The sequence below is a fragment of the Puma concolor genome, chromosome E2 (genome assembly GCF_028749965.1).
Source record: "Puma concolor isolate L17-30 chromosome E2, mPumCon1.1.hap2, whole genome shotgun sequence".
Lineage (NCBI taxonomy): Eukaryota > Metazoa > Chordata > Mammalia > Carnivora > Felidae > Puma > Puma concolor.
This window is the reverse complement of record NC_141681.1, coordinates 59,934,986-59,955,737: the sequence shown is the minus strand read 5'-3', so window position 1 is coordinate 59,955,737 and position 20,752 is coordinate 59,934,986. Positions and strand designations below refer to the sequence as shown.

General features: G+C 55.7%; 2 protein-coding genes across 3 annotated transcripts; one reads left to right on the top strand and one right to left on the bottom strand.

The window, feature by feature from the left end:
• The first annotated feature begins 4,887 nt into the window (after nucleotides 1-4,887).
• Nucleotides 4,888-8,107, top strand: ZNF784 (zinc finger protein 784). Its single transcript, XM_025914664.2, has 2 exons — nucleotides 4,888-5,006; nucleotides 6,221-8,107. Exons 1-2 carry the CDS (start codon nucleotides 4,929-4,931, stop codon nucleotides 7,109-7,111), a joined length of 969 nt encoding a protein of 322 aa, XP_025770449.1. The 5' UTR covers nucleotides 4,888-4,928; the 3' UTR covers nucleotides 7,112-8,107.
• Nucleotides 8,108-10,215: 2,108 nt separating this feature from the next.
• Nucleotides 10,216-20,121, bottom strand: ZNF865 (zinc finger protein 865). Of its 2 annotated transcripts, XM_086690748.1 has the most exons (3): nucleotides 19,977-20,107; nucleotides 19,174-19,249; nucleotides 10,216-13,919 (listed from the first exon to the last, which is right to left on the bottom strand). In XM_086690748.1, exons 2-3 carry the CDS (start codon nucleotides 19,213-19,215, stop codon nucleotides 10,692-10,694), a joined length of 3,270 nt encoding a protein of 1,089 aa, XP_086546874.1. In that variant the 5' UTR covers nucleotides 19,216-19,249; nucleotides 19,977-20,107; the 3' UTR covers nucleotides 10,216-10,691. The 2 variants fall into 2 exon arrangements, with proteins under 2 accessions (XP_086546874.1, XP_086546875.1); XM_086690749.1 differs by lacking the exon at nucleotides 19,174-19,249 and having other exon boundaries at nucleotides 19,977-20,121.
• Nucleotides 20,122-20,752: the final 631 nt, after the last annotated feature.

The window sequence follows — 20,752 nt, the reverse complement described above, 5'->3', positions numbered from 1 at the left end:
ATGCAGTGGGAAATGATACAGCCATGGTCTCTACCTTCAGAAAGCTTACAGTCTGATGAATTGTGTGACGTTTTCAAAAGTCAGAGTTTACAAATCATCTACAGGGTGCATTGGTGGCTCACTGGGAAAAGCATGCAACTCTTTTTTTTTTTATGTTATCTTTTTTTTTATGTTTACATATTTTAGAGAGAGAGAGAAAGAAAGGGGGAGAGGAGCAGAGAGAGAGGGGAACAGAGGATTCCAAGCGGGCTCTGTGCTGACAACAGTGAGCCCAGTGTGGGGCTTGAATTTGTGAACCTCATGACCTCCGCTAAATTCAGACGCTTAACTTACTGAGCCACCCAGGTGCCCCAGGCATGCAACTCTTGATCTCGGGGTCATGAGTTCAAGCCCCACATTGGATGTAGCGATTAATTAACTAACAAATAAATAAAAAGCATCTACAGGTTCCCCCAACCACACATTTTCTTGTGGAAATTTACAACCATAGAGAAAAGTTGGAAGAATTGCACATCCATATACCTACCATACAGGCTTATAAGTTTTAAATATCATCTACAGTTTGATCCTAAAATATCATGGTCAGCTAATTCTTTTTTTTAACAGCTCCATTGGGCCATAACTCACATACCATACAATTTACCCATTTAATTGATGATTCGATGGTTTGGGGTATATTTACAGATAAGTGCATCCATCAGCACAATTTTAGAGCATTTTCATCACCTCAGAATAAACCCTGTGCCCCCTAGCTATTGATCTTATATTCCCTCAACTCTACTCCAGCAATCCCCTGGCCCTAAGGAACCACACATCTAGTTTCTGTCTCTGTAAATTTTCCTGTTCTGGATAGTTTGTATGAATGGAACAATAGAATATGCGGGGTTTTGTGTCTGGTTTCTCTCACTAAGCATAATGTTTTCAAGGTTCATTAATGTTGTAGCATGTATCAGTACTTCATTCCTTTTTATGGGATAAAAATTAATATTCTCTTGTGTTATATATATATGTGGATATATATATATATATATATATATATATATATATATATATCCATTCATGAATTGATAGACATTTGAGTTGTTTCCACTTTGGCTATTATGAATAATGGTTCTGTAAAGCATGTACTTACAAGTTTTTATGTAGACAAATATTTTCATTTCTCTTGGGTACATCCCTAGGAGTGGAATTGCTGGGTCATAGGGTAACCCTAACAGCCAATTCACTTAAAAAGCAAGGAGATTTTTTAAAAATTAAAAAAAAAAAGTGGGGGGAGGGATGAGTGGCTCAGTCGGTTAAGCATCTGACTTTGGCTCGGGTCATGATCTCACAGTTCATGGGTTCGAGCCCCGTGTTGAACTCTGTGCTGACAGCTCAGAGCCTGGAACCTGCTTCAGATTCTGTGTGTGTCTCTCTCTCTGCCCCTCCCCATCTCAGACTCTGTCTCTGTCTCTCTCAAAGATAAATAAATTGTTAAAAAAATTTAAATTTTTAATAAGAAGCAAGGAGAAGTGATGTGCTCACAGTAGGGATAGGAAGAAGCGAGGCTAGACCCCACATCTTCTATTTCCAAGTTCAGGACTCTTTCTTCCATTTTATAGCCTTCTAGCATCAGACCATGCAATAGACTGTTGATGTAGTTCCAGGCTCTGATGGATTCAGAGGCACATAGGGGAAAAGGCAAGGAACCCACGTGTATCGAGCACCAGTTAATTCCAGGAATTACGCTAGACCCGTAGCATTCTCCACCTATGGTGTTCTCAATACAGTCCTGCCAAGTAGCAATATGCTGCCCACTTTGTAGAAGACAACTGGACCCTGAGAAGGGACATCATTTGCCCAAAGTTGCATGGCAAATGGATGCATGGATATGAACCCAGGTTTGTCCAACTTGAAAGTTTATGTTCATCTCACTGAACTACTGTCTCCTCTCCAAACATTTAATTCTCTCAAGCTCTGATACATAAATTCTTCTATCTCCATTAATTTAGCTGCTCATTCATTCATCCATTTGTTCATTCATTCACCAAACATTCACTGAGGCATGTATATGTCTTCTCTCTGAGGGTGCAGAGATGAAATGGACCCCACCCATGAGAAAGGACAACAGGGATGAGCTCTGTGTTAGACGCTGTATCATGAATTATCTCATTTAATAAAAGGAATTTCAATGAGAAACCATGTTACACCCATCAGATTGGCAAAAATTTAAGTTTGACTATCAAATAGTAGTAAAGATTTCAAGCAACATGAGCTCCCATTCATAGCTGATGGAAGTGGAAGTCAGTAGTAATTATAGATAATACAAGTGCCTACTTTGTGTTGCAAGACACTTTACATATAATGACTCATTTGATCAGCAGAGCACCCAGCACTTAGCTGTTAAATAAGTACTACTATGTTATGTTTGCTTTACAAGCGAGGAAACAGAATGGACTGCCTTTCTCATTAGACGCAGCAGGTACACACAGTGCCTAGGGCCCATGACACTTTTGGGTGCCCATGAAAAATATGTTAATGTTGAAATCAGAAATGTAATCCAGCCTGGCTTATGTTCATCTTTACACCAACCCAGTCACAAAATATCATTTTAAATATAGTTTTTGAAATGAAGGGGCCCACGGAGGCAGAAATGCCAGGGTTCGTGAAACCACACTGGAGAAAGCACTGGTTAAATGATCTGAAGAGCTCCCAGGTAGTTAGTGGTGGGGTGTTACAAAAGCAAGTGATTGATAGCAACCAAAATGAGGAGAGTGGCCGAACGTGGTAACAGTTTTTGATCCAGAAATTCAACTCCCGGTTGCATAATATAGAGAAAGCTCTCTTTTGGGTGTCAAGGACATGCAAGCAAGAATGCACATGGCAGTACTGTTTATAATAATAAAAATTTGGAACCAGCCCAATGTCCACCAATAGGAGAACGAATAAATGTAACATGACATTGTCCTCAGTGGGATATCATACCAGCACTGATACCAGCAATAACTAGACTGCATGTATCAATGTATACAAATATAAAAAGGGGAGAAGGAAAAAAAAAAGAGCTTAGACTGAAATTACAGAATCAATTAGAAAATTTTTATTTTTATTTTTTTACTTTAAAAAAAATTTTTTGAGGTTTATTTATTTTGAGAGAGAAATGGAGCGGGGGGAGGGACAGCGGTGGGGGGAGAGAGAGAATCCTTAGCAGTCTCTGCTCTGCCAGCACAGAGCCTGGGCGGAGCTCAATCCCACGAATGTCATGACCTGAGCCAAAATCAAGAGTCAGACGCGTACCCGACTGAGCCACCCAGGTACCCCTTGTTCTGAACACCTTTTATATAGAAATAGTTTATAATAAAATAAATGTAAAGAAAAGACCCCCTCTGTGTAGGGAGACTAGGTTATGCTGTAGCAACAAGGGCAATGGCCCAGGGGCCTCACAAAATAAAACGTTTATTTTAAATGCTACATCTCCTGGGCGCCTGGGTGGCTCAGTCAATTAAGTGGCTCTTCTGCTCAGGTCATGCTCAGGTCTGCTAACGTTTGGTGGGTTCGAGCCCTACGTGGGGCTCTTTCCTGACAGTGTGGAGCCTGCGTGGGGTTCTCTTTCTCCGCCCCCCTCTCTCTCTGTCCCTGCCCTGCTTTCTCCATCTCTCTCTCTCTCAAAATAAATAAAAATAAGCTTAAAAAAATAAAACTAGGGGCGCCTGAGTGGCTTAGTCGGTTAAGCGTCCGACTTTGGCTCAGGTCATGATCTCCTAGTTCACGAGTTCGAGCCCCGTGTGGGGCTCTGAGCTGACAGCTCGGAACGTGGAGCCTGCTTCGGATTCTGTGTCTCCCTCTCTCTGCCCCTCCCTCGCGCATGCTCCGTCTCTCTCTCAAAAATAAATAAAGCATTAAACATTAAAAAAATAAATAAATAAATAACTGCTACATCCCCAAGGAAGCTCAGCGCCAGGTTCTGCTCATTGTCGACACTCTGGAACTCGGGCTAATGGAAACCATTTCAACCAGCCGATCCCTGGCCTGAAACGGCAGGATGGAAACTGGCCAAGGGCTCGATGGCTCTCCCGACCAACTGAGGTTGAAGCACATCGCTGTCCCTGACAGGCCATTGGCCAAAGAGAACCATAGGGCTACGTCTACCTTCAAAGGAAAGTGCAATCTTATCATGTACCCAGAAGGAGGAAAAACAGCAAATCCAGGAATTAATATGATGTTTAAGCATCACCTACCCTGCCCTCCCAAGGAAACTGCCTAAGGGGTGTTCAAAGGTGTTCCAGATCTCTTTTTCTCTTTTCCTTTTTCCTCATCTCTTTTCCTCTTTTCCACAACACCTGCACAGTTTTATACATGACAAAATGTGCACATGGCCCAGAGAAGTGCAGTGACTTCTCCGCGGTCACACAGCCAGGCCAGGGAAGGAATCAAGACTCCAGTCCTGTCCTCGGTGCTGCCCAAACCCACCGTCGGTGGGCCCTTTCCTCCTGATATGCCTTTCCCAGGCGTCTCCACCGGTGTCGCTGTTTGCCGAACACCCTCTGTAAACCGACTTGGAAAAACCCTTACATTCGTAAACGTTGCCATGCTCTGTGACGAGGAGCCACGCGGAGGTGGGGACAAAAACATGCTGTAGGAAAACAATAGAAAACAACAAAGGTGACGTTCAGGCCAGAGTCGGCTGACTGCCAGAGCCTGGTAATGCTGGTTAGAAGGAGAAATTCCGCTTGGCCGGTCGCCACCCAGAGCCCCACCCGCGCGGTCCTCCCCGGCTGACAGGTGATTAGAAGGGACCCAGCGCTCCCTCCGGGTGGGCGGGGCTCGGCCTCCGTAGAGCTCCGCCCCCCCCCGCCCGCTAGTGCGCCTGCGCAGCAGCTCTGACGCCGGCCCGAGCCCCGCCCCCTCCCACCGCGACCACGGGCTTGGGGGCGGGGCCTGGGCACAAGATGGCTGCCGCGCGCCCGGAGCCCCCGAGTCCGAGCTCAGCGGCCCCGGAGCCGCGATCCCCGGAGACGCCGGACCTGGTGCGGGCGGGGAAGGGGCCTCGGCGGGGGACTCGAGGCGGGAAGAGGGCTCAGGGCAGGGGGCGGGGCCTATGAGGGCTGGGCGGGGGACGTATTTAGGGCTCCGGGTCTGGGGGGTGGGGCCTCTCGGGGTGGGCGAGGGGCGTGACCGAACGCGGAGCCTATGAGGATGCGGGGCGTGGCCTGTGTGGGTGTGGCCTAAGGAGGGGGTTGGGTGGAACATCTGGGCAGGAGATAGGTAAGGGGAGAGAAATCTCAGAGATTGACTTTGTGTTGTTAAGGGGGCGGGGCCTCAGTTATATTCTGGGGCTAGAGAACTTGATGGATGATTGGGAAGGTGACCCTGAAAGACAAGGGTGGGTGGTTATGGTCGGGGCACCCGCGCTGGGGTGGAGTAATGATTCTGCAAGGGTCCGAGTGATGTGTCTCCAATGCCTAAGGGGAGATTTGGGAGGCAGGGGTAGAAATGACTGCTCCAGGTGACTTTGGAACTTTCCCCACTAGGGGCTGGAGAGTAACAGACACTCATTCATTCAACAAACATTTACTGAGCTCTTCCTGGGGCTCAGTGGGTAGAGAGGTGAACAAGACAGATAAGGACTGTATTCTCTTGGAGCTCCCAGCCCAGCGGGGAGAGAGACAATAGAGGACATTTATTGTGATACACGCTATGAAGGAAATAAAGAGTGAGCTGTTAGAGTGGGGGGTAAGGGGAGCTACATGTAAATGAGAGAAGTCAGCTGCGTGCCGGCTTATATTTACACTGGGGTCAGAGACAAGCAGGAGCCGGATCACGATGGGTATTATGATGGCGGTTTGGGATGTTACGTGCAGTTGAAGCCATGGAAGAGTTTTGAGTGGGAAAATGACGACCTTATTTCCATTTTCAAAAGGTCATTCAGGCTGCTTTGGGGAGTCAGCAGACATAAGAACAGAGGTTCTCTTCAGGAGGCTTTTTCGTTGTCAAGCCAAGAAATAATTGGCTTTTAACTGGGGTAGGGGAGAGAAGTGGCTGGATCCGTGATGTATTTGGGACCGGAGGGGAAGTCTTGATAGGGATACTGCAGAATCCTAGAAGATGGAGAGCAGGATCTGGAAACTGAGGGGCCCAGCACGCTACATAGGAGATGGATGTTTTAATAAGTGGGGGGCTTGTGGGTGAGGCCCTGAGGCAGGGTCCACAGGCTCCTGGTTTTTTCTCCCCCTCACCCCAGGTCCTGGTGCCAGATGATGGCCGGCCCGCCACACCCCCGAGTGACCTCATCGAGATCCAGGTGGTGAAGGTGACGGACACCACGCTGGTACCTGAGCCCCCGGAGCCAGGTTCCCTCCACTGTGCCTTGTGCCCAGCTGCCTTCCGGCTGGTGTCTGAGCTGCTGTTCCACGAACATGGCCACCTGGCGGGGGCTGAGGGCGGCGGGCAGGGTGGGGACCCCAGCCGGTGTCATGTGTGTGGCCACAGCTGTCCGGGCCCCGCCAGCCTCCGCGCGCACTACAGCCTGCACACGGGGGAGCGGCCCTACCGCTGCGCCCTCTGCCCCCGGGCCTTCAAGGCCCTGGCGCCTCTGCTGCGGCACCAGCACCGACACGGGGTGGAGCCGGGGACCTCTCAGAGGCCCCCGGAGGCGGCGGCGGCTCGGGAACAGAGGCCCGGGGTGCCCCAGGAGAGGTCGGAGGTGGTGATGGCAGCGGCGGCAGCGGGCGCGGCGGTGGGGAAGCCTTTCGCCTGCAGGTTCTGCGCCAAGCCGTTCCGCCGCTCGTCAGACATGCGCGACCACGAGCGGGTGCACACGGGCGAGCGGCCCTACCACTGCGGCATCTGCGGCAAGGGCTTCACCCAGTCCTCGGTGCTCAGCGGCCACGCGCGCATCCACACCGGGGAGCGCCCCTTCCGCTGCGCCCTGTGCGATCGCACTTTCAACAACTCCTCTAACTTCCGCAAACACCAGCGCACCCACTTCCACGGGCCAGGGCCAGGGGTGGGGGACTCTGGCAGCCAGCTGGCCTCCGGGGCTGAGGAGCCAGGGAGTGGCTGTGGGGCAGGAGACAGTCTGGAAGAAGGCCAAGGGGAGACGGCAAAGGTGAAGGTGGAGGTCGCCCAGTAGGCTGGGAGAGCAGGGACATGGGGGCATCAACGTGGGAAGTAGGAGGCACATTGCAAGGGAGGGGGTGGGTGGGAAAAGGAGGCAGGAGAGAGGAGATGGGGGTAGAGGTGAAAAGAGCTAACAGTGATGGCCATGAGCAGCTAGTACAGGAGAACAGGTTTCGGGACACCCACAAACCCATACAGCACCTCCATGAGACTCAGAAAGGCACAGACACAGACCTGTGGATGCCCAGGTATGTGTGAGGAACACAGGCTGGTTTTCACTGCCCAAGCTGCCTGCTCATTCGGTTGTCCTCATGCAAGACACCGTTTGTCCCCACAGAGCCTGGGCACCATAGAGGGTGAGCCAGGGTTGAATGGAAGGGGCAGAACTGGGGTCAGTCCTTCATCTACAGAACCCTGGACTATCTTGGGGGCCTAGGGTGGACCAGGATGGAATCTTTTGCCTACCTCACTGGATTGCACTGAACCTGGGATGCCTACCCACCCTCAGGCAGAAGACACCTGCCAGGTCCTCCATGAAGAGACTCTGGGATCCCATCACCTCGAAGCCAGAGGGTCCCCAAGTCCTAGCTGAGAGCACTTGAGCCTCAAGGATGTAAGCATGACCCTAAGGATCTTGACTCTAAGAGTTGCTCCCTGCTCCCATGGTGGGCCCTCCTTAACCCACTGACTCTGAGGCAACAACATTACAACAGACAGCAAACAGCCACCTAATACCCCCATCATAGGCCTTTAGGTTCAGAGCCCATGGCCCCCAGGGCTACAGAGTAGCCTCAGTTTTCTCTGATCTCCCCCACTCCCTGTTTGAAGCAAACAGCTTACTGCCTGACACAATGCTATCCCACGGAAGTGTTGGGGGAGGCAGCATGGTGGGCTGGCCTGTGTACGGCAGGTGTGGAATGAACTGAGTCACCGTGGCAGGGGCAAAAGGAGGACCTGGGAGCTGGAGGTGGGGAGCCTCCAGTTCTATTAAAGGACTTTCTGAAGGGTCTCTGTCAGTCTTGTGTTTCGGGGGTGGGAGTAGAGGGTCCACACTGTGGTCTTGCCAGGAGCAGTGAATTGCAGATCTCTCTCCAAATCTCTGTTCCCTCGTCTTTACAATGGGGGTGGACAGTGTCTGGCTCTTCAGAGATGTTGTGTGCTTCACCTGTGGGAATGGGTATCAGGGGAAGTTTGACAAAATGAAGGGACTCCAGTGATCAGTATATTTATCAACGAGGGAGAGCCCCGGATTTGCTCACCTTCCTCTTTGCCCAGCATCTCCCCCAAGATAGCCCTTCGAGAGATCAGAGCACCAACATTCTGTTTTCTCCAAAGAAACTCATTCTGTTTTCTCCAAAGAAACACCTGTGTTTCCTGTCACTGGCCTCACCACCCAAGCTAGAGACCTGGGCAGACTCTTTAAGTCGTCTTGATCCCTCATCCACTTATCTAATCCCTGCCTTCATCCTTTCCCCGCTGTTGAGCTGGTTAAGTATCTTTGGAATCTAAACACTTTCATTGTCACTACTCTTGTGGGCCAAGCCAACAACGATCCCACATTTGAAGAGCCACGCGGCAGCACAGGCTCCTCCAAAAACACAGATCCCCACCTTGTTACCAATCCACTACTCCTTGTAGCTTCAAGATGGGATCGCAAGCCTGAATGCCTGTAGGCGCTGGGTGGCAATGTAAATGTATGAGGGAGGTGGCTGGGTGAGACGGGAAAGTGCCAGCACCAGGGAGGGAAAATGGCAGAATTTGGTGGCAGATTAGAGAGAGGGCAATGGTTACTCAGCTCTGGGAGAGTGCAGACCAGGTTGCTAGATCTCCCCAGTTTTTCAGAAGTTGCGTTAGTTCATATTATGCAAAATCCTTTGATTTTCAAATGTCGGCAACTAAGTCAAACTTTATTAATTTTTTAATGCATGGGCTAAACAAAGCATGTCAGTGGCTTGTGTCCAACAGCTGCCAGCTTCCGGCCTCTGGCCTACAAGATCATCCAAGCTCTAGTTTGGAATTCAAAGCCCTTCAGGATCCAGCCTCCCACACCCACCCACCCCTCCCCCCCCAACCTCCCAGCCATACTCCTCACCGAAATTCTCTGTAACAGCTGGGTTCAGTTAAACACACTCAACCCTCCACCCAGAATTCTGTGCCCACTTTACCTGGCAAGCTTCTGTGGCTTGTTATTGTTCAGGCATTACTTTCTCCTCCAGGGAGCTTGGCTACCCCCCAGCCTCACAAAGCGACTCCTCCATGCTCTCTGCCCTCAGGGATAATTCTGTGGACGTTTTGTGGTGTGGCTCTGGGTCCGTGGGACTTTTGAACCCTGGGGCCCTGGCACAAGGACTCTCTCAGTCCAGGTCTTCAGCATTGCCATAGGTTGGCCACACTAGGTTGCTGCCCCGGAGTGGGTCAAGCCGAACCTGCCCAGGCCATGCCCCCTGAACCAGCTTTGTCTTCCAGTCCCAGCACTGAGCACCCTGGGCCTGCAGTCCCCGTTCTACTGTGGATTTGCTGGGAGTCCCTGGAGCCTCTTTCTTCTCCAGGACCTCCGCCTCCTCTTCTGACAGATGGGATAACAACACAGAGAGCACATAGCTGGCTCACTGTTCCAACAACGGAAGTGAGCGCCGTGGAAGGGCTTTTGAAGCCCCTCCCAATTATCCTGGACAGATGGGTGCGATGGTCGAGGAGTCTGTGCGACGCGGGAACACAGGGGTTCTCCTCCATTGAGGGCAAGGAGCGTGTCCAATTCATGTTTCCCCGGTGTCCAGTGAAGGACCCAGCAGACGTTGGGGGGTGGGGGAGGGCTTCTGGAAATGTGGGCCAGACGAACAAAGGCCAAAAACATCTCAAAAGGGGAAGGAGTCCAGGCACACTGTGAGTTTCTGAGAACAGAAACTTACCTGTCTTGTTCATCTCCCTTTGCCCAACGTGCAGACTGAAGCTTGGATCCGGTAAATCCTCAGTAATTGTCATTTGGATGAGGCAAAGCAGAAAGCCTGAGGGTGAGGCAGAGGGTGTCGGGGAATCAAAATCCCTGGGAAACAAAAGTTCTCAATTTTGTCAGCGCTTAATCCCCTCTCCCTGGGATACAAGAAAGGACTCTGGTAGCCCTGTTGATACGATTTATTATTCTCCGCTCTGTACAAGCCGCGTCTACCACCCCGCCCCCACCCCCACAATCCAAAAGAGCACCCAGTCCCCCTTGTGCCCTCCCAACTCCACGCATACTCGGTTCCAGCCAGATCCCAAAGGAATGGGGAAGGGCAGTTCAGACCCACATCCTCCACCAAAGCTTATCGGGGGACAGAATGCTGCTGGGGGAGGGGGCGCCGATGAAGGTTACAAAACGGAGTTGGACGGAGGGTCAAGTTCAGTGTCTGACGGGCTGAGGGGAGGGCCAGAGACGTCCGGGACCGGAGTCTGTGCGGCATGAGCCTGCAAGGAGGCTAGTCTGTCCGAAGTTCTGAAGGATGGCTGGGCAACAGCGAGGAGGGGTTAAGAGTCTGATCAGCAACTGGAGAGAAGGAGGGGAGGGGTTGAGAGGGGACATCTGATTGGAGTGGCGGATGGGAGCCCCCTCCTGGTCAGGCATCTTTTCCGGCCAAGGCGCCCGCCCCTGCCCCAGGTCCCCCGAGGCCCTCGGCTTTGTGCGCCAGGCGGTGTTTCTTGAGGCCATAGGTGTTGGCGAAGCCCTCCCCACAGGAGGAGCAGCGGAAGGGCCTTCCGCCCTGGTGCGCCGCCAGGTGTTTACGGAAGTAGCCGGGGTCCTTGAAGGCCTTGAGGCAGGCAGGGCAGCGGAGCTCGGGCCGCGGCGGCTCGTGGGCGCGCTGGTGGCGCAGCACCGAGCTCAGGTAGAAGAAGCCCTTCCCGCAGTGCTCGCAACGGTAGGCGCGCTCCCCCAGGTGCAGCCGCTGGTGCTCCAGCAGGTTGGAGCGGTAGCGGAAGGTCTTGCCGCAGGCGCCACAGCGCTGGGGCCGGGCCACGGCGTGCAGCCGCCGGTGCTCCGCCAGGCTGGACGACTGCGCGAAGCGCTTGGCGCACACGCCGCACTTGAAGGCGCGCTCGCCGGTGTGCACCACGCGGTGCTGCCGCAGGTACCAAGAGCGCAGGAAGCCTCGGCCACACACGCCGCACCGGTAGGGCCGCTGCTCCGTGTGGCAGCGCTGGTGGCGCATCAGCAGGGCCGCCTCCCAGAAGCGCTTGCCGCACACCGGGCAGCGGAAGCCCCGCTTCTGCCGGTGGCTGCGGCGGTGCAGGAGCAGGTCGTAGGCACCGGCGAAGCTCTGGCCGCAGAGGCCACAGCCTAGGGTCCGCCGCACCAGGTGCACGTACTTGTGAGTCACCAGGCCCAGGAAGTGTTTGAAGCTCTGGCCACACGTGGCACAGCTGAAGCGCTCAGGGCCCGAGCTGGCACCCCCGCCGCCCCCCGCCACCGCCGTCCCGCTGGCGTCGTCACCCCCGGACACCCCCGCCAGGGCAGCCACGGCCGCCCCCACCTCTCCCGCCAGCCCGTTGTCCAGCACGCTGGCCGCGTCGGCGCTGCTGGAGCCATCCGGGGGTTGGGGACCCCCGGGTGTGGGCGGGAGCAGGCGCTCGGGGGCAGCCTGGTGGACCAGCTTGTGCCACATGAGATTCTCGATGAAGCCGAAGGTCTTGCCGCAGGCATCGCAGCCGTACGGCTTCTCCGCCATGTGGGCCTCCTTGTGGCTCATCACGTGGAAGAGATCCGGGAAGTGTTCGCCGCAGTCCGAGCAGGCATAGCTCAGGGCATCGGCGGCCCCGGCAGAGGCGGCCGAGGCGCCTGGCCCACAGGCCGCGGGCGCACCCTGCGTGGCCGGGAGGCCCGCAGCCCCAGCCAGGGCGCAGGGCAGTTGGAGGCGGTGCACCTGGCGGTGGCGGGTGAGGCTCTGCGGGTAGCCGAAGACCTTGCCGCACAGCTCGCACTTGTAGGGCCGCTCGCGGGTGTGCACCACGTGGTGCTTGCTCAGGTGGAAGGACTCCCGGAAGCGCTTCCCGCACACGGGACACTGGTGGGGCTTCTCGCCGGTGTGGATGCGCTCGTGGCGCTTCAGAGTCTCGCGTCGCCCGAAGCCCCGCCCGCAGATGCCGCAGCAGAAAGTCTTTCCAGGGACGCTGGCGCCCGCGCCGCCCGCCGCGCTGGTGCCAGCCCCGCCGAGCAGCAGCGGGTGCGCCCCCAAGAGCGGGACGGGCACGGCGCCATACACCACGGCCGCCGCGGCCGCCGCGGCCTTCTCGCTGTCCGTGGCCGGAGGGTCCGGGGGCAGTAGGTAGGGGCCTGCAGGGAAGGCTGGCGGGGGCTGCGCGACCGCGGCCGCCGCGTCCTTGGGCGCGTCCGGGGCGGTGGCGGGCGGGGCGTGCGCCGCCTTGTGGCGGAGCAGGCTCTGGGGCGCCGAGTACGACTTGCCACACAGGTCGCAGGGGTACACGGGCCGGGGTCCCGCCGCGCCCGCGCCCGCGTGGGCCGCCTGGTGCTTGAGCAGGTAGGCGGCGTCGCGGAAGGCCTTCCCGCAGACGCCGCATGGCAGGCGCAAGAGGTCGGCAGAGTGCGTCTTCACGTGCCGCTTGAGGCTCTCCCTGCGGTTGAAGCTCTTGCTGCACACGGAGCAGGAGAAGGGCTTCTCGCCGGTGTGGATAATCTGGTGCTGGTGGAGGTGGCTGGGCTTCTTGAAGACCTTCCAGCACAGCGGGCAGGCAAACGGGCCCTCGCCGCCCCCCGCCGCGGGAGGGGGCACGCCCACCCCAGCGGGGGCTCCGGCCGCCTCCGCCACGCTGGAGGCCACGGCGGCTCCGGCTCCGGCTCCGGCGGCGGCGGCTGGGGGCGGGGCGGGAGGGCCGGAGGGCACGGGGGTGGGGGCGGCGGGGGGTGCGCCGGCCGTGGGCGCCGGCAGGCCCAGCGGCGGGAGGGGCGCCCCGGGCTGCGGCGGGCCCCCGGGGGCGGGCGGCACGTCCTTGTGGCAGCGGCGGTGGCGGATGAGGCTGGACACGTGGTTGTAGGTGCGGCCGCAGACGCCGCACTCGTAGGGCCGCTCGCCTGAGTGCACCAGCATGTGCTGCACCAGGTGCGAGGACTGCTTGAAGGACTTCTGGCACACGCCGCAGGGGAAGCGCCGCTCCATCAGGTACTTGAGCCTCCGGAAGTAGCCCTTGTCGTCCTTGGCCGGGTCGCAGGCCGCCGCCCCTGCGGCGGGCCCCGGAGGGGTCTGTGAGGGGGCGGGAAGCGGCCCCGGGGTCCCGGTGGGAGAGGCCAGCCCCGGGGTCACCCCCGGCCCGGTCGCGGGCCCTCCGCGTTTCAGGTTCCCAAAAAGGTGCTGGTGTCCAGACAGGTCGACGATGCCCCACTGCGGGGCGGGGAAGGCAGCATCAAATAGGGGGGGCGGAGGGGGCCCGAAGGCGGGCGGCAGGGGCGGGTCGGGCTTCTTGGCCTGCGAGGAGGACGACGACGACGAGGACGACGACGAGGACGACGACGAGGACGACGAGGACGAGGACGGCGCCTCCGCCTTGGGTTTGAAGGTCGCCTGAGGCGGGTAGTCGTACTGGGGCGGAGGGGGCTGGGGCGGGGGCTGGGGCGGCGGCCCGGGGGCGCAGGGCAGGGCGGCCACCGCCTTGGCGTGCTCCCCGTACAGTTCCATGGGCTCGAAGCGCTGGTGGTTGAGGAACTCCAGAAAGTCGAAGGGGTAGCTCTGGAAGTGAACCCCGTCCTCGCCCCCTATGCCGCTGCCCCCACCGCCCCCGGCGGCACCGCCCGCTGCGTTTGCCTCCATCTCGGGCGGCGTGGGCGACGGCAGACCCTGTGGAGAAGAGGAGAGGGCTGAGGAAAGGGGACCGGGCGCCGGAAGTCATGGCCATCTGCCGGAGCCACAGTCTGCCTCCCAGCCTTGCTCCTCTCGGCCCCCCGCCCCTCCAGCGCACAGGGCAGCCCCCCTCCTGGCTCTAGCGCACCACAGACGCCTGCTCAGCCGTCCACCTCCTTGCTGGGGCCCCTTTGCTCCTGCCCTCCCATCCCTTCCACGTTCCCGTTGTTTCTGGGGTCTTCCCACATCCTTTCTCCCCATCCCCCAGGCCCTCAGCTCTGCACCCCCAATCTAATTCTCCCAGCACCCCTTGCCTCTGGTGGCAGTCCCCTTACAAACTCTTGGGTATCAGCACCGTGTCCTACCCCCCTCTCCAAAACACACACACACACACACACACACACACACACACACGAGCCCCGTTCTCAATCCCCTCAGGTTTTGCCTCTAAAACGATAAGAGGGTGGACTCTAGAGCTCGAGTGCCAGATAGGAATCTGAGGCCCACCACATTCCAGCTGTGTGACCACAGGCAAGTTCCTGAACCTCTCTGTGCCCGGATTTCCACATCTACGAACAGAGGTGACAAAGCACACCCCTCCTGCTCGGGGTCGATGTGAGGCTCCAGCAAGCAAATAGCAGGCCTTCGGGTGGAGGCTTCCTGGCACTTTGCAAGCATGCGGTAAGTGGTATTATATCGATACCCTCTCAGCACTGGCAGTAGACAAAGTCAAGACAGACCAAGAGAACTGGGATGAAATCAGTGTTGGGGAGGGCCGTGTTCTTTTACTACAAGGTGTTTGCCTGGAAGAAGCAAGTTACACCGGGAGGCCTGGCACTGAGAAGGCAGCCTGACGCAGCAGGAAACAGGTGGGCACTGCACCTGGACAGACCTGGGTTCACATTCCCTCTCCTTCCCGAACCTCGCTTTCTCCATTTCTACGAGGAGGCGGTAACCCCTAGGCTGCAGGGGGAATTTAGGGAGCTCACTCTGCACGGAAGGAAACATTATGTGTACCTTCGGTGACATCACACACCTGGGGGACCCCGACAGCAGATGCCCAGGGGGTGCAGGTCTCCATCCTCGCCCCAGGTGGGGATTTCCCTGCCTCCTGTGCAATGGCAGTCAGTCTCTGGGCACCTCCTTTACAGTATTTGTCATCCCAGAAGGCAGGTGTCCATGTCTGCGCCCCGGCCCCCACCAGAACCTCAGCTCCTACAATGGACTTTTGAACCTGAGCCACCCAGGGGGCTGGGGAAACACCTCCACCAAGTCCGCGGACAGTCAGTGGGAGAAGAGCCCCCAAGGTGTAGCATGCTTCTTGTCCATAATCCCTGGCCCATGGGGGCCTGGCTCTGTGCCCACAACAGGGGTCAGCGATGCCTACCAAGGCCAGGGCCCATCTGCCCCCAGCCAGCCAGCTGGCTCTCTCCCCTCCACAGGTGAAAGGTGAGTGTCTCCTCCACTCCTCCGCCAAGAGGTCGGTATTTTTAGCCTCTAGCTCTGGGTGTCCTTGGACGAGACTCAACATCCCATGCCCTTCACACCCCCTCTGGTTAATTTGCTCTCCAGAAGGAACAAAGGCATGGCTGCAGTGGTGGTGGGAGCCTGTGGGGGAAACCTAAACCCAGGAGACCAGGAGAGTGGGCTGGGTGGGCAGAAAGCACATGGTAGAGGAGTGCAAGGGGCAGGGGAAGGACGTGTCTTAGGGAAGAAACCACCGCCCTGGCTTGCCTCCATCAGGGTACATATTAATAACAGGTAATGTTGACTGGGCATTTCCTACAAGCCCAGTGTGCTCCCAGCACATTATATATATTAACTCAATCCCCCCAAAATCTATGAGACTATGACATAGGGACTATTATCCCCATTTGACAAAACAGAAGCACAGAGAAGTCAAGTAAATTGCCCAAGGTCACAGAGCAAGTCTGCGGCTCAGCCTCCCCACTTCCCCCACCAGGTTGTTTGTTTCCTAAGGTGGACAAAGGAGGGGTGGACTGTGGGGCCTGGAGCCTTACTGGGGGGTGTTACCTAGGTGATGGGAGTTTATGTAGGGGGCTGGGTGGGAGGGGAAGGGGGTGTCTGTCTTGAACGGATGGAGCAGTGATGTGGTGAGTCTATTTCTCAGATCTCAAGGTTCAGTCCTGTGCCTGCTTCAGGTCCCTGTTCAGATGTCCTCTCCATCCTACCCAATCCTCCCTAACCCCTCATCTTGCTGCATTTTCTCATCACTGTCACTGCCACCACTTGCTGTGTGTATTTCTTTGACTGTGTGTTTACTGTCTGGCATCCCCACCTAACAGAATAAGGATTTGGTCCGTCTTGTTTGCCGCTGTGCCCCCAGCACCGAGCACAGCACCCAGTATGGTGTGGTTGTTTGATAAGTATTTGCTGATATATGGGACTTAAACAGCACCCTCCTAAATCACCAGCAGACCCACCAAGAAACCACAAGAAACAAGGAACCCCGGATGAATAAATATGAAAACACAACGTACCAAAACTTAGAGAAGATGCAGCCAAAGTAGGGCTCAGAGGTAAACTGATAGCCTATACTGATAAGTGTTTGTTAAATGAGCAAAGGAACAAGACTGAGCTGACCAGAACCCCCTGAGGGAGGGAGGGGGACGTTTAGCAGAGATGGAGTTGACACGGGGTGGAGGTCCCCAGAAGAAGGAATTCAAGGGCGGTGATGTTGTAAGGAGGGACCCAAAGGCGAGTGGGAAGATGTGAAGGGCTACTGCTGTGAAGAGCAGGGAGGAGCACTGGGGGATGGAAGTGATCAGGCTCCCAGTATTTCCACTGGGAAATAAGAGGCATTTCCTCTTTCAGGGGATCGCAGCCTTAAATCGGTGTCTTTCTAAGGGGAGACGCATCCTATGGAGAGAAGCATGATGGGGGCATGTCCCAAGGGGACAGCAACTGCACTCGTAATCGTAACAGCTCACGTTTGTGTTTATTGTTCAACCAGTTTGAGGTGCAGCATCGTGAGGCCTCATGATGGTCCTGTACTGTTATCAGCTCCATTTTGTAAGTGGGAAAACTGAGAAAGGGGGGGTCATTTCCCCAAGGTCACATAGCCAGTCAAGGGGAAAGTAGGTATTAGATTCCAAATCTCTCTGATACCAGGACCTGTGGGCCATTCTGCTACAATAGGTTCGACTTGGGATGAAGCTGTACTCTGTTAATAACAGTAACGTGGACACACGTACCGCGTAGTGTGAAGTGCTTTCTACCTGCCTAGTGCTCTTCTAAATCCTTCAACGAATCTTCCTACTGAGTCAAGAAGATGGTGACCACTATCAACTCTGTTTCACAGAGGAAGAGACTGAGGGCCGGAGACATAAATTCATCTCCTAATGTCATACCAGTAACAAGCCGTGGCAGAGCCAGGAATAGGAGGCAGGCAGCAGGGCTCCAGAGTGCGTGCTGTTACCCACTACAGCATGCTGTCTTTCAACATTCTCTCTCCAAAATAAAGGAAGGTCCCCCACTCTGCCTTATACTAGAAATACACTTCGCCGCACCCACTTCCTTGATACCCGAGCCCAGAACCAGCCACCAGGATCTTCTGAACGCTAATAAGCACTGTACTACGTATCTTATGTGGTTTGTCTCCAACTTCATAACACACTCATCAGATAAGCATTACTATTATTCTCATTTAACAGACGGGAGGACTAAGGCCAAACCACGTCCCTCCTCTGTTCAAACCCTGCAATGACACCCATCCCACTTAAAGTCAAAGTCTCTATGATGACCTACATACCCTCCATGGCCACCTGGCTGCTCCTCCAACATGCCAGCATTCCTACCCCAGGGCCCTTGCACTGGCTGTTGCTTCTGTCTGGAATCCTCTGATTGCTATCTCTATACCTCTCTCTCCCTCACCTCTTTCACACCTCTGCCCAAAGGCTGTCTCCTCAGTGAGGCTCTCCATGGCCCCTGTAACCTGTCATCCACACCGACATTCCGGCTCTTCCCAGCCTGCTTTGTTTCTGTCCTTACCTGTCAGCATCACCCGATAAACCACATATTCTGCTTGTCTTGTTGTTGCTGGCCTCCCCCTCTAGAAGGTGGGCTCCATACAGGCAACAATTTTTACCTGTTTTGTTCACTGTTCTATCCCAGGACCTAGAACAGTGCCTGTCTCCAAAAATATTTATGAAATAAGTGAATGAATGAGGCTAGGAAAAGAGGGAGAGGTGTGCTCAGAGATGTGAACACAGTGGAATCCTGGACTCACCCTCTTAACCACTTCACTCTTGGGGGCAGCTGGTAAGAGCAGCCCCCGGTTGGCCACAGTTGTCCAGGAGGGTCGGGATTTACACAGAGGTGTGTGTGTGGCTTTGGGGGGCGACAAGATGACAATGGGAATCTTTTGAAGAAGGCCTTTTTGCCACCCTCTTCTGTGACCATACCCTGATCCTGCTGTATTTTATACACACACACACACACACACACACACACACATTTTGTTTTTTAATTGTCCCATCAGCTAGCATATGCGCTCCATGAGGGCAAGGGTTTTTGTCTGTTTGGTTCTCTGCTGCATCCCCCATGTGTAACAGGTCCTCATCAAACACTTGAACAAATGAACGAATGAACAAATGAAGAACAGTATGGGCTTGGTAGAGCTGACAAAGGCGAGAAAATTGATCACAGTGCCCTTATCCCCAATGCCCTAAGACATCAAACCCTCTCCCTCTTGTTCTCTTCCTCTGCTCCAACCTCACTGGCTTCCCTGGTACTCCTCCACTCACCATGATCACGGCCACCTCAGGACCTTTGCGCTTGCTATTCTCGCTGCCTGAAACCGTCCACCCAGATCTCTACATGGCTAAGTCACCTCTGCTAATTCAGTTTTCACCTCTGAGGTAAACCATCGGGCTCTGGGAGAACCCAGAAAACAGGATTTATCTTATTCGTTCACTTGTGTTTGAACTCTCTCAAGTAGACTGTAAAACCCACAAAATGAAAGACCATGTGTATCTCTCTCCTTCACCACTGTATGCCCTGTACCTAGAACAGTGAATGAATGAATGAATGAATGAATGAACACATGCCTGGGGAAAAAAAGAGGTCAGGCCATAGTAAAGATGGGGGTCTTCTCTAGGGCGTCCAGGAGGATGAAATGAAGCTGGGTGCGAAGCGGGAGAGGTTAACGCCACAGAAAGAGGTGGTCTGAGAGGGAGAGGCTCACTGTGGGGCACTGCTCTGTGGGAGGACTGGGGACAGGACTGGGGACCTGGCTTGGGGAGAGGAGGGAGGTACAGCAGAAGTGTTTCATTGGAGCCTGGAGCTAAACAGGCAGCTGTTTCCACCTGAATGGGGAGAGGATGTGGGTGTGAGAGCAGAACTCTAGAGGGAGCTAGCTGTTCTATGGTGGGGGGGGGGAAGGAGGTGGGGGGGAGGGTTGAAAGGGGTATTCTCAACCACTACGGTACCGGGTGGGGGGGGGGGGGTGGCAGAAGAAAAGAAAAAAGAAGAAAAAAGGTATTTTTTGCTGCAGACCAGAATGGAAAGTATTTTTACATCGGGAGGAGGCGGGGGGGTGGGGGGGTGGGGAGTGGAAATGTGGGAGAATTGGGGGCTGTTGTGTGTGGACAGAGATAAGAGGGGCAGTTCTGCAGCGAAGCACTAATGCAACACTCTTTGGAGGCAGCCTATAGGGAATACTAACGGAGGGTTCACGGGCAGCTGCCCTCCATGAAGGAAGGCAGCGCTGGTGGCATTTGGGGGGCTGTCCTGGAGGCAGCAATGACGAGGGTTACGCAGAAGCGATCCTATGAGAAAGCATTCATGGGGGCCCTGGCAGCAGTTTAAGGGATCGCCACAAATAAGGACGCTTTGGCAGCCGTCCTGCATGGGGGCGTTAATGGGGCAGATGTCTGGAAGGGTCTTATGGGGGAGCAGTGACTGGGGGGACCCCTGGCGAGGGCCCGCCGGGAGAGGCACTGACGGGGTCGTTCTGGGGACCAGAGCGGGCCAGGGCGGGACCCCCCGCCCCCGTTGCCCCCGGGTCCCCGGGCCACGCGCCCCGTCACTCACCGGCGCAGGGGTCTCCGCCGGGAGGAGGCCGAGGAGGCGGAGGAGGCGCCGCCGCTCCGGGGAGACCCGAGGGCCCGACCGGAAGTGCCGCCCCCTCCCCCTCCCCGGCAGCCCCGCGCCGCCCGCCTGCCCGCCCGCCCGGAAGCGGAAGTCGCGCCCGTCTCCGAGGCGCCGGCGTGGAGAAGCGGAAAGAGGAGGCGGTGGCGGCGACCGGGAAAGAGAAGTGCGCCTGCGCACTGGCTCGGGGACGCGGACGGGGAGAGCCTAGGCCGCTTCCGGTAGGCGAGCTAAGCAACGTGCGCCTGCGCCCTGAGCCCCCGCCGCCTAGGGCACGGCCCACATGCTCCGGACATCCGGTTAAGCCACGCCCCTCGCATAAATCTGGCGTGTAAGCCCCGCCCCCATTCTGAACCACGCCCATTTTATAACTTAATTATTCAAGCCCCGCCCACTGCCTTAAAATCCATCCTCCTCGCCCAGCACCCACGATTTTTCTCCTGTTTTTACCCACTTCCAAGTCCCCAAGAACTCCACCTATCTCCCCTCAGCCCCGCCCACAGCCCAACACTCTTCTAGCAGTGCCCCCCAGAGGTTTTTAGGCTGCACCAAGCCCCCTGTGTTAGCCCAGCCCCTTCCTACTAAGCGCCCTTCGTCTCAGGCACTTCCCTTCCTTAGTCCTTATTTAGGTACCCCCTTCTGTCACCTGTGCCTGAATAACAGTCATGCCCCCCTCACAGCACCTTCTCTTCACAGTTACATCCCGTCTGTCCCAACAC

Bases quoted from the DNA above. Each gene is read 5' to 3' on its own strand.
- ZNF784 (XM_025914664.2), top strand. From the start codon at position 4,929: ATGGCTGCCGCGCGCCCGGAGCCCCCGAGTCCGAGCTCAGCGGCCCCG. The intron at 5,007-6,220 runs GTGCGGGCGGGG...CCCTCACCCCAG, and splicing joins CCCCGGAGACGCCGGACCTG to GTCCTGGTGCCAGATGATGG.
- ZNF865 (XM_086690748.1), bottom strand. From the start codon at position 19,215: ATGAAACACTTCTGCTGTACCTCCCTCCTCTCCCCAAGCCAG. The intron at 13,920-19,173 runs GTCCCCAGTCCT...TCTTCTCCACAG, and splicing joins CCCTCCTCTCCCCAAGCCAG to GGTCTGCCGTCGCCCACGCC.